This window comes from Colius striatus, chromosome 18, assembly GCF_028858725.1.
Source record: "Colius striatus isolate bColStr4 chromosome 18, bColStr4.1.hap1, whole genome shotgun sequence".
In the NCBI taxonomy this organism is placed as follows: Eukaryota; Metazoa; Chordata; class Aves; order Coliiformes; family Coliidae; genus Colius; species Colius striatus.
Window position 1 is genome coordinate 8,876,198 of NC_084776.1, and position 13,275 is coordinate 8,889,472.

General features: G+C 47.6%; 1 protein-coding gene across 1 annotated transcript in view; it reads right to left on the bottom strand.

Moving 5' to 3' along the window:
• Positions 1–13,275, bottom strand: part of DNAH9 (dynein axonemal heavy chain 9) — a 190,041-nt gene that overhangs the window by 82,149 nt on the left and 94,617 nt on the right. Inside the window, exons 49-51 of the mRNA XM_062011180.1 lie at positions 8,034–8,294; positions 5,552–5,977; positions 2,186–2,305 (exon numbers count right to left, since the gene is read on the bottom strand). Coding sequence (XP_061867164.1) covers positions 2,186–2,305; positions 5,552–5,977; positions 8,034–8,294 — 807 coding nt within the window. The remainder of the gene's footprint in view (positions 1–2,185; positions 2,306–5,551; positions 5,978–8,033; positions 8,295–13,275) is intronic.

A 13,275-nucleotide genomic window follows, 5' to 3' on the forward strand; every position in this document is an offset into this window, starting at 1 on the left:
CAAAGCTAAGCCAACACACCCTCTAGACTCCACATCTTTTCCTTAACACAACATCACAGTTGTACCTGAATGAAGATTCACTTTCTAAGCCAGGAATTCGCACACACACATTGATTAGAGGAAAAGAACTGAAACTGTGTCTCTGTTTCCTTCTCATGAGACATTTTCTTCTTGTATTTTGTGTTCACTGACTCCTACGTGAGTCACAACCTACCTCCACATCACATGTTCAACAGGATTTTGTTAGGCTGTGGAAAGACACAGGGAAATACTCATCCTGCAAAACCTCCACAGAAACATAAACATCTTTCAAAAGAAAAAGGCCCTTTTCTCTCTTAATGAACATTTTGGAAGCATTCAGTGAGATTGAACCTGAACAACATGAAAGCACAAAACTCCTTTGGTGGCTATAAGAGATCTAAATCAGCAAACAAAGGGATTTATCTGCTGTTTGTCTTTGACTCCTTATATCTGACTACATCACAGTCCTGACTGCATTTGTCTGCAAAGCAGCTGCCTCCTGATTCCTGCAAAGGTGCTGCACTCCTGATTTCCAGGGGAGCCATGAAGGGATTGAAGAGAAAAGAGGGGTTTTTTTGAAGCTTCCCAGCACCTAGGCACGAAGCCAGTGAACTGTGCAGCTCTCAGGAGCATTTTGATGCCCCACTAAATGCAGCCTTTTTCACATGTCCACAAAAAAACACTTAAAAATCTAAACAGCTCTGAAATCCAGCCCAAAGCAATTTGCTGAAGGTCACCTATAAAGGTTTGAGAGTAGGAAATGTAGAAAAATGCAGGACTCTTCACCTCCCAAGCAAAAGCTTAACCATTTGGCTATCCTTCTCTGTCTGCATTGGGATAGATACAAATAGATATTCACATCCAATTTTCAGCCCAACACAGCCATGAACTCATAAAACAAGCAGAGAAACTTGCATTCAACATCACTTCTCGAAATACATTTGTATTCTGGCTTAGCTGTCACTAGCCCTACCAGCAGAAGCAGCTTCAACAAGACAGATTGAGACCAACCTCCAGCCCTGAGTATGTGCAGACGAGGCTGGACACTCTCCTGGAGATACAGGCACAGCCTCTTGGGAAAGAGAGTGGTTTAGACACAACTTCTCTGCTGCTCCTGGGAGGAAGGGCAGCACATCAGCCTTTCTTTCAGTGTTCATACAGTCACAAGGAAAGGGTCACGCATTTCAGTGAGTTTTGCAAGGTCTCAGGCAGGAGCCATGTGTCAAGTTGCACACTCATTCCTAAAAACAGGGCTGGACAGACATTTTACACACAAAAAGCTGCATCAGAAGCAATCTGGGAGTGCACTGCCCAAGGCTGCTACCTGCATCTTCCTCTCAGGCACACTGAGTCAGATGTTGCAAAAACATAAACCAACCAGGGCTCTTCACAGAGACAATACCATGTGCTTGAGAGTGAGCTGGAGTCAGCAGAGTCACCTGCTAGAACCAGCTCCAACTCCATCTCTTGTCAAGGCAGAACTCTAGCACAGGACAGTCTCCTGCATTCCTCTTTCCTTGCTTGGAGGAAGAGCTGGCTTGCTCCAAGCCAACAGCCAGAGAGAAGCCAAAATCCAAAGCATTAAGAGTAATTGCAACAATGGATTTGAGCTGGGGCTCCAGCTAACAGGACAGCATGAACAGAAGCCATGCTTATCTCTCAGTCTCTTATCTGTGAAGCAGTGATAGGGGCACTGCCCCTGCAGAGAACTAGCAGGCTGCATTTTTGGAAGATACAAGAGGCTGCGATGCGAAGCGATGGGCTGATAACAGGGACACACGCTGCTTTCTCAGAGCTCTTCACTATCCACTTCTTGCCATCTCAAAACCTGCAAAGCTACTGGCAGATTTCAGCCTTTGTTTTTACAGCATGTTTTTTGAGTCATACAGTTTTGTCTCATCAGTACTTGATCATGCATTTAAGTAACAAAAAGGAGATGAGAGCTGTGAAGAGAGTATAGCCAGTCTCATTAAATACAAGCAGTGCCTACCCTGATGTATGAACACAGCCAGCACAAAATCCTTTTCTCTATTGAAACTTGCTGTAGGAAATGTATTCCAAAAAACATGAGAGGATGTATCGTACTCCATGCACATGGTTTGCATCTCAGCAGCACCTGATGCCTCCCATTCACGCCATCAGAGCCGCATCTGCTGACACTCACCAGTCGATTTGCAAGAGCGATGGTACACGCTGTAGCTTCAGCTTCTTGCTGACATTTGAGTTTGTCTGAAGTGGCCTTCTCAAACTTGGCTGTGAGCTTCCTCAGGTTCTCATTGAGGCGCTGCACATGAGGGAAAAAAACCCACAAAACAGCAGAAAATAACAGAACAATTTTAAGACAAAACCTTCTCCAGAAATGATTCACCCTGTAGGCAGGGCTGGCCAAGCTCAGCCACAGCTCACACTGCCCAGGCTGGTACCTGGGCTCTGCTCTGGTGTGAATCTAAACTGAGAAAGGGGGTCCTTATGGCCAAGTACCAATGGCTGGTGCTATGGCTAAGCAAAGAGCAGGGCAGCTAAGAAAGCAGAATTTCATATTCCTGATGCTGCAGCCCCCTTGGTCTCAGTCCAGTCCTTGAGGCTCTGGTGATTCACCAAGTTGTCCTCAAATCCCCAAGGACGTTCCTTGAGCATCTGGGGATATGTGTGAACCATCTTCAGGCCATACCTCCTGCACCCATTTCTAGAAGGGAATATAACAAATATGGCAATAAAACCATCCTGCTCCTAAAGCCACCTGAGTATGTGCCATGGGACACTCCTACAGAGGAGCCTAGCCAGCATGAGGTGAGACCATCTCACATAAAGCTCAGCTGCAAAGTGCTTTGGGGCTGAGAAGGGGCAGAAGGATCCCAAACCAACTGGAGGAAAAAGGAAAAGGGCCCTTTGCTTGAACAGAGCTGTTCACACTATGGTCTAAACCAAACCAACGTCTCCCACAGCACTTGGAGCGTTTCACTTCTGATAGAGAAATAGAAATAATTGATTTTTATCTGCAGCCAACACAAAACTGCTTAAGGCTAAACTGCTTGTAAATCACTTCAACACCATCTGAGCTACACACTAGAAACAAACCTGAAAATGAAAAAGGATCGTATTAGAGATATCTGCAGCTCTCCTGGATTCTGGATTACACAAAGCAGTCTCTCCTCAACCTGCCTTGGAAGTAATAACAACCTCTGTCTCTGCATACATATGAATGTATGTGCATGTGTCCACTCAGATAGATTTGAAATGCCATTACACAAGCATGGCCTGACAGAAGAATATCTGTGAGTGATGGAGAAAAGATCACACTTGCAATACTCCACCAAACACCCTCTACAGCAGCACAGATACATCTGTGTGCAACTATGAGGACACATCTTGCTTCTACATCTGTCCTTCCCAGATTCATAGTAACCTTGTTTTCCAGACAAAGGCACTTAGTCTTTTTGGCAATCAAAATAGTTTCATTTGTTGCTAAAAATGGGAATGTGACAGCTTGGGGACAGGTTGTGAGCAGGTATGAATCAGCTTCACCTTAGTGAAGCTACCCAAGATCTCTCAGCCTGTTAAGCAAGGATATACCTTCACATCCACTCCCATACTGAGCAGTGCATCGTTACCCATCTGCTGAAGGAAAAATCCACCCAAACCAGTCGGTTTTGTAAGTGCATGCCAGTGGAGCACCAGTAATCTCCCCAGATTGCCATTTGCTTCACAAAATCCCCCTCTTTAAAAAAATAAAAGAAAGAAAAAAGGAAATATAAAAGCCCAGGTATTAAAAGCTTTGGAAACAAGCAACATAAAGGGATGAGAAAAGTTCCCCAGTACCATATTTCACATCTGAGATGGGAGAATTAGAGGCTAAAGACCTCTAAATCCATCCCTGCTTCAGGTGCTGTGCCTGCCCTCCTTTCATCTGCAGCACGAGGGGCCACTGGAGAGCTCTGGAGATTTTTCCTTTCTGTATTTTTAGTTTAAAAGTGTAGTAAGCATTTTGAGAACAATAAGCCCTAGAAAACATCAAAGAGTTATGCATTTCCTAACATGAAGATGTGCTGGTGGAAGAGATGGGTCCTCAGGCAAGCTCAGCTGGAGGGACTGTGCCGCTCCTCTCCCAAAGTCGCTTACCCAGAGACAGATCTGCCATCCCAGCTGTCAACACACCTTGTTATTAACAGGGATCTTGCATGACCCATGGTGTCAGTGCAAAAGCACAGCCACAGAGGGTTCCTCACTCACAAAGAGGAATCCCAGCCAGGTTTGGGAGCACACGGGGTGGCTGCCTGTGTCCAGAGGGACCCAGAGAACTGAGATGGGTGTGCTGTGTCTCAGGGTTGGGCTGGTGAGGTCCCTCCAGGCTCGTTTCCTCACTTTGCTCTTGGCCAGGGAGGAAAGGGAGAGAAATGTCTTTTAACAAAGAGATCATTTTCCAAAGAAAAAGGGGAAAGGTTTTTAGCATAGATATGTCTTTTAATTCTATGTCTTTTAACAGAGAGAGAATTTTTCAAAGGAAAAAGGGAAAGGCTGGAAGCTACTCTCTGTAGAATGCACTTTTAATCACATGGTAATTTCTTCTGTTCAGTGATTTTTAATTTTTTTAAAGCAGAATCTAAATAAGAATAATGCACAAGACATGCCTAAAGGGAGCTGTGCTGCTACAAATGGGTCAGTCTCTGCTCCCAAGTAACAAGTGATAGAACAAGACGAAATGGGCTCAAGTTGGGGAGGCTGAGATTGGAACTGAGGCAGAACTGTTTCCCTGAGAGGGGTGTCAGCCCCTGTACCAGGCTGCCCAGGGAGCTGGGGGAGTGCCCAGCCCTGGAGGGATCCCAAAGCCATGGAGCTGAGGTGCTGAGGGCCAGGGGTTAGTGCTGGGCTGGGCAGGGTGAGGGCAGGGCTGGGACTGCAGCAGCTTCAGGGGCTTTTCTGACGAATGATTCTGTGATTCTACGAAATTAGTAAGCTCCTACTGGAGTAGTTGGCATTCCATGAAACTTGTTCATGGCCAGGGACTGAACAGAGGGAGCCAGCCCAGCCCAGCTCTGTGCTCCTGGCACTCTGAATCAGACTCTGGTTCTTCCTCCCTGTCCTTGTGTAGAACACCAAGAATTCACTGGTTTGAGATACTGAGTTTTCTGAGGACTCATGGGTAGAGAGAAATTCCATTTCAAAACCTAGGTAACTGATGGTTCAGCCCTGTCTGAATCAACTCGTATTACTCTGCCTCCTAAACTGGAGAGGGGAGAAAGAACTACAACAAAGGGCTCATGAGTTTGAGATAAGGACAGGGAGATCAGTCAGGTCCAATACAGCAGGAATAATCAGCATTAATAATCAGCCTTCCTCTTACAGTGTAAGCAAGGCTGGAGAAGAACAGAGGAATTGTAGAAAGCAGCAATAAAGGGGATAGAAAGACCCCAATCTAACAGACCTTTAGGTTACCACTCTGCCCTAAAAACACTTGAGTGCAGAGAAGCAGCTTCTCAAAAGCAGAGGATTTCTCCCTAGAGGGTTACTAGTGTGATGGGCAAACACTTACAGCAATTTTGGCCTTGATGCTGGCCAGCTTGTCCTGGGCAGCTGCCAGCTCAGCGTTGGCTCTGCTGAGGGCCTGTCTCTTGGGCTGCACCTCGCAGTACACCTCGTGGAAGCGCACGATGTTCACCACCCAGGAGCAGAGCCCGGCCGCCGCCAGCGACTTGGTGCTCACAAAGTCGGGTCGAAACTTGGGGTCTTGCAAATAGGGCTGAAGGGCTTTGAGGCAGTTTTCGTGGATGTTCTCCTTGTCAAACTTCATTAAAGAATCCAGGAAGCCATCCACCCTGGCCATGGCAGTCCTTGCTGCTTGCCAGCTCCTGTCCTTGGGAATCCTCCCTCCCGGGGCCATCAGCACCATCACGGCTGCAGTGACATTGCTGACGGCTGCAGGTGGTGACCCAAAGGACCTCAGCTCTGTCAGGTTCTTCTGAAAAAGGGGCAGGCAAGGTTGGTTGTTAGACAAAAAAATAGATGGGCTTTCTTTTTACTTTGCCACTAATAGAGTCAGGCTCCCAAGCCATCAATCTGATAAATTGGGTTTCTCTCAGCCCAAACATCGCTGCTTTTAAATCACCACTGTGCATGTTCCCAGCATACAGACTCCATCCCCTGCATCCAGCTCCTCATATCCCACCTGGGACCAGCACAGCAGTGTTCCTTCCCAGACTCCTACCTTTTCTCTGCTGCCAGCCCTGCTGCCTAGGGGAATGAGAGGTTTTCTGCCCTCTCAGAAGATCAGGATAAGGAAAAAGGAAAGCCTTCTAAATAATAACCTCTGTAAAGAGCCTCCAGCCCCTCTAAAACTGCCTTGCTGAGCTTTCCTTCATGCTCAATTACCCCCTCTGCCAGATACCCATGCTTTAAGCTCTTGTTGAATTATTTCTGTGCCCCCATGTTTCCACAGGACCACCATCCAGCCCAAATTTAGGCACTTCAACCAAGCACACTCTGCAGGAGAGCAGTCATTGGGCTGAACAGGCAATCCCTCCCTCAAGAATCAGCTCACTTCTGGGGATACTCTTTTCCAAGGGGACGTTCCCACCTTCTCCACTCCCATGAAGGACAAATACAGAGTCCTGCATCTGGGGAGGAACAACCCCATGCACCAGCACAGGCTGGGGGTGACCTGCTGGAGAGCAGCTCCAGAGAGAGACCTGGGAGTGCTGGGTGACAATAAACTAAACATGAGCAGCCCTTGTGAGCAGGAAGGTTAATGGCATCCTGGGGGCATCAAGAAGAGTGTGGGCAGCAGGTTGAGGGAGGTTCTGCTCCCCATCTGCTCTTCCCTGCTGAGGCCTCATCTGGAGTCCTGTGTCCAGTTCTGGGCTCCTCAGCTCCAGAGGGACAGGGAACTGCTGGAGAGAGGCCAGTGCAGGGACACCAAGATGATCAGGGGACTGGAGCATCTTTCATATGAGGAAAGGCTGCAGGACCTGGGGCTGTTTAGTCTGGAGGAAACTGAGGGGGGTTCTCATGAATATTGATAAGTATATAAACAGTGGGTGTCAGGAGGTTGGGGCAGCACTTTTTTTTTGATGGTATCTAGCAACAGGACAAGGGGTGATAGGATGAAGCTGGAACACAAAAGTTCCATTTAAGCATAAGGAAAAACTATTTCTGTGTTTCAGTGAGGGAGCCCTGGCACAGGCTGCCCAGGGAGGGTGTGGAGGCTCCTGCTCAGGAGATTTCAAAACCCAGACCTAGACCTGATCTAGGTGGGACCTGCTTCTAAAGGGGAGTGGACTGGATGATCTCTAAAGGTTCCTTCCAATCCCCATCACTCTAGGATTCTACTAACACGTGCAGTTCTAGCAAGTCCCTAATATTAAGTGGGATGAGCCTTAAGCTAAAAAACTCAGCTGAATTGTGGTGAACACATTGACACATCCTGACACATTGGCAACTCCAACAACACCACAACGCTGAGGGTTTGCTCTGCTTACATCTAAAATCCTCTCTCCGTGCACATGGGAGTTAGTTTTCACGTAGGAAAAATCCTCCCCAAGTAAATCAACTGTTCTCAGATGACACACTGTTGTCAAAATAAGAACAACCAGGCTGTTTCAACACCAGCTGAAGAAAAATCATTGCACCTCAGTCAGCTTGTATCAGACCTGAATGGTTTCTAATCTATATTCTCTGATATTCTGCTCCTATCAGTTTCTGTCTGTGGAAGGAAGGTGAGATAGTCTGGCACTTTTGAGCACCCATGTTTGGGGTAAAGGTATTTCCTATGAATCTATTCCTAAATATCTCTTTGCTTGCTTTTAGCTTTTGTTAATAACTGAGCTGATAGACAGGCCCTTGGGAGCTGTGTGCATTGCCAGTGTATGCACATGGCTGCTCTGAGTTACACCAGGGACCAAGTATGCACCGGCTGGATAGAAGCTGGAGGAAGGTCAGTACAATGCCCAGACTCTTGGGCCATCAGATGCACTGACACACACAATGCAGAGGGAAGGTACCAGGTTCCCCTGCCTTACCTTGTTGAGAGTGTTCAGAGCAGCCTGGGCAGCTGCCAGGGCAGGTTCAGCTTTGGCCAGGTCCTCTTCACAGTCCTTCTGTTTCTGCTCGACCTCCTTGGTAATAAGGGCCACTTTCTGCTCCTCCTCATCAGCAATTGCCTTTTCCCTGCTCACTTTCTCTGTCTCCACTCCCACCACATGGATCAACTTGTCAGCATCGTCATTCTTTTGCTTTAGCTCCACTTCTTGGGCTGCCAGCTTGGCCTTCAGCTCATCCACCTGGAGGGAAGAAACATGTGCAGGAGCACAGTCACCAACCTCCTCTCCTGCCCTTACACTCGAGTGGGGCTGAGCAGCACATAAAGCATGAAGGGCCTGTGTATGGAACAAACAATGCCCTGGCAACAAAGGACACTAGTATTTCTAGTTGTTAGCAGGATACTGCTGCTCTCCATTGCTTGTGGCTGTTTGGGTCACAGCTGGAGAGCCCATATGCATGGTCGGTGCATTGGAGCAGTGACAAACCCAGCAGAGGAGAAACCAGCATCATCAGCATGAGCTGCAGAGGAGGTTGTCCCACCCCTGCTCACCACCTCTGCTTGGGAACTGACAGACATGCCAAAGCAACACAAATGTTTGGAGCAAGATGCAGTGTGAAGTAGGTGGAGGCTTTAATTTCAGGTATTTGGGGAATTATTTGTGTACAGCTTAGAAGCTTCACCACAGATCAGGCATTTACAGGAGATCTGCTGTAATATCACATCCCTGTACCTGAAGGAGGTGTATATGGGCTGAGCATGTGTGTTTTGTGCTGGAGATGACATGTGCTACAATTCAGCTACACTTTCTCTTGCATCTCAGCCTTGACACCAGCAGAACAGAGCATGCAGTATTTCGCCACGTGCAGGTTTTTGAGGAGGACCTGTGCACCAGGAACCAGTGCTCCTGAACCTCCTGCTTGCCCAGCTGCACCCTGCCATTCAGCCACCCTCCCACCCCATGCCCCACACGTGAGACAAAGGCAGCATCCCATCAGCTGCCTCACAACCATCAAATCCTACAGACTTGTGGCAGGAAGAGCATTTTTCACACCAACAAGACTACAATTGGAAGCTGATATATAGCCCTTGTCAGAGGTCCAAGGCTGAAAGTGTTTTAAAATGTGATGTCACATGAGCTTGAGGAGGGATCTCCTGTTCAGCCCACAGCCAAGGGCCATGGCAGTGGTGGCAGCTCCTCACACATTGCCCACCAAGCAGCTGCTCACACCCAGAGAGGCAGAAGCCCTCTCCAGCAACAGCCTGAAGCATTTTATGGTGGGAGAGCACACATCAGCTCTCACTTGAAGACAGAATCTCTCTTTCTAGAAGCACCCATTTCAGGGAATTTCCACAGGCTCTGTGCAGACCAGGGAGCTTTTCACTGTCCTGCCATCAGGCTCATGAAGGATTGCTCAGAGCTCCTGGGGTACACCTCTAGCTGTACAAGATACTCACTAGAAGGGAAGTCAGACAATTGCTTTTGTTGATAATTCCATTTTTACACCAGAAGGCAGAGCATAATTTATAAAGTGAAGCTATTGACGTTTGGCATTGGCTTCAAGTGGAGAGTGTTTCTTAGGAGCCTCTGTGTACTTATCCCCTGTCACCTCCTGCTGTCTGGCACTACAGGGCTGTTTTCACCCAGACAAAAACACGGCTGTAAATCCTAATGACTCTGGGCTGGCAGGAGCACATAATCCTTTCAGTCAGCAAACTCAGCAGCAGCAGCTTCTTGTTCAGCTCCTCATCTTCAGGGATTGCAGGAAATTGAAGTGGGAGGCTTGGCTGACAGGAGATATGGCTTGTGATCTTCTGCCCCCAGATCAGTAATCATGTGCTGGATACATGTATGAATGGGAGCTTTAGGGGTTTACACAACCAGGACAAAACAAGCAAGGGATTAAAATCCATCAGCACTCAACAGAGCTATGAAATGAGCAGAGGTAAACTCAGCCCCCAGCATAGCCCATGAGAACATGAAATGCCCTGACAAAAACTGCTTTCAGCCCAGCACAGGCCACAATGGAAGGGTAAATGACTTGCTGTAGCATCATCATGGTGTTAAAGAAGCAAGAAATTCAGTTAAGGCTTTGCCTGAAAGAAATATTTGGAAGCCCATAAGTGTTACTGTGAAGGGCTCTGCCCATCTGGGCTTGGCTTATGTGTTAAATTCCCAGTGATGTGTATCCTGAGGCTGGGCTGGACTTTCTGCCAATGCACCACACTACATCTAGAGGATGTACAGTGACCTCCAGCCTCCCTCAGCTACAGCAGGATTTTGGAAGATGAAGGGAAACAACAGTGTTTCTCCAGTGAGGCTAAAGCTCAAATGCAGCAGAACAGGAGCAGTGGAAAGAGAAACAGGAGCTATGCCTAAATACCCAAACTCACTGTGTGAGTGCACATGTGCACTAAATGTACATTTACAAATGTCACTCTTCCAATTTCACCCCCTCAGCACAGTAAACAAGTTTCCTTTAATAACATCACATGCAAAACACCATGAGGCAAAAGGAGAAGAGCCTGGAAAATATTATCATGTCACACAATGCCTGTTGCTTGGAGCTGGTGCTCAGATGGAGACAATGAAGACTGAGACAGACAAATAAGAGGTGATGACATTCTGGAGGCTGAAGTTAAGAAGCCCTGTTGATCTGGCCTCATGTATCAGGTTTTTTGCAGCAAGGTTTTGGTAGTGGAGGGAGCTACAGAGGTGGCTTGTGTGAGAAGTTGTCAGAAGCTTCTCCTGTTTCCAAATAGAGCCATTGCCAGCTGGCTCCAAGACAGACCTACCACTGGCCAAGGCACAGGCAACCAGTGATGGTGGCAGCACCTCTGTAATGTATTTCAGGGGAAAAATGCCATGCAACAGAAGAGAGAAGTGAGAAGATGTGAGAGAAACAACTCCATAGACACCAAAGTCAGTGAAGAAGGAGGGCAGGAGGTGCTCCAAGCCTGGAGCAGAGGTTCCCCTGCAGCCCTTGATGCAGCCCATGGTGAGGCCCTGCCCCTGCAGCCATGGAGGCCACAGGGGAGCAGAGACCCACCAACAGCACGTGGAAGGTCCCACACTGGAGAATGTGCTTGAAGGAGGCTGTGACCTCAAAGGCAGCTTTCAATGAAGCGGGTTCCTAGCAGGAGCTGTGGACCCATGGAGAGAGAAGCCCATGTTGGAGTTCCTGAAGGACTGCACCCCATGGAAGGGATGTGTGCTAGAGCAGTTCATGAAGAACTGTAGCCTATGGGGAGGACTCACATTGGGGAAGTTCCTGGGCTACTGTCCCCTGTGGGAGGGACCCCACGTTGGAGCAGAGGAAGAGTGTGAGGAGGAAGGAGTGACAGAGACAACTGACAGCAGCCCCCATTCCCTGTCCCTCTGTACCACTCAGAGGGAGAGGGCAAAATAGGGAGTGAAGTTGGGCCCAGGAAGAAGGACAGGGAGGGGGAAGTGTTCTAAGATTTGGTTTTATTTCTCATTATCCTGCTCTGATTTGATTAGCAATAAATTAATCTAATTTCCCCAAGTCAATTCTGGTTTGAATTGTGTTTTGACAGTAATTAGTGAATGTTCTTCCTGTCCTTACCCTGACCTGTGAGTTCTTTTCCATCTTATTGTCTCCCTGCCCTGTCCTGCTGAGAAAGGGGAGTGCTAGAACAGCTTGGTGGGCACCTGGCATCCAGCCAAGGTCAACCCACTACATTTCAGTGTAAAGGAAACCAGGAACACTCGATATGAGGGGAAAGCTGAATACCTGAAATACCTTACTCAGTTTGCAAGACAGAGCTCAGAAAGGCACTAAAAGGCACAGGGCATGTATGCATGCAGGAGGAGCACCTGACATGTGGACACAGGCATGAACAAGGCCACCTAGGCCACAGAGAGATGTTAAAAGAGACAGAGAGCTATAGCTTCATGTGCAAGGGCAGGAAGAGACTGTTTAATGTCCAAAACAAGTGCATGGGATTGGAGATTCACATGTCTTCAAAGACGTGAGCTCTCACAGCTAACACTGTGCTGCTGTGACATGTCCTGCTTGGTTCTTGCCTGCACACTTCATCCTGCTGTGCTGTGGAGCGGCCACAGACACGTGCCTTACAAATTACCATCCAGACACAGCACAGAAGAGTTGCTGCCACGTCCTGGGGAGGTGAGAAAAACACCATCAGCGTCTGTCAACGCTGGGGAAAGCAGAAGATGCCTTTTGGGTAACACGTAGCTGGTAAGCAGAAGAAAGCATGAACTACAAGAGAACAGCACAAAGAGAGACTGAAATGGAAAATCACAGCAGATTGTCATCCCAAAGAGGAGAGAGAACACTAATAACCTCCTTCCCATAGGCAGCACCAGGATAATAACCAGATCAAGGTGTGAGCAGACAGATCCAGCACATGCCTGGGCACACAGAATATCATCCCTAGCAAGGACAGGGTCAGTACTTAATCCCAAACAGTGCTAAGAAATGGAAAAAAAACTGCGAGCAGCTTCCAGAGCCCAAGACAACCTGATAAGCAATTAGTAATGTGAAGCAGGAAGGGAAAGAGCAATGAAAATTAGAGATTCAAGGGTAATGTGCTGTAACTCCAAGAGGGAGGGAAGCAGTGCTTGCCTACCACCAAGACAGCATAAGAAGAATTATTAAGGAATACAAAACCTGGAGGGCAGGCTCCCAGAAGACTCATTTTATCTGATTGTCCCTGCCTTGTTTCAAGAACACAAAATACATCACAAAGGTCAGCGATTAATTGATAGAGCAAGCAAGACTTGAATCTGGAATCCAGTGATGCAATATTAACCAAAGTCATCCGAAAAATTACTCAGCAACAGGCTCTGAACAGAGCATTGACCTCTCCACAGCAAACATCACTCTGACAAACAAATGACTCATCCCACACATCTTCCCAAGTCTGTTATGTCCTAATAACTGGAAGCAGGCTTCTGCTTTTCTGAGTACTGGGGACAGCCAATGTCTTCAGGGAAAGGTGGCGAGGTCTGCAAGCTAATGGAAAACATTTCTTTACAACAAGAGTTGATCAAAATTATCAAGATGTCCAAATCTCAAATGGAAAAAGAAGAAAAAAAAGGATAGGTGGGAGGAGAAGAGTAAATAGAAGGGCAGAAGTTATTCTGAAGTTGGAATGGCTAAGTCAAAAAGCACCCTGCAACTACTTGCACAGCAGCCCCCTCATGTAGAGGCCACACTGAACAGTCTATAGAAGTG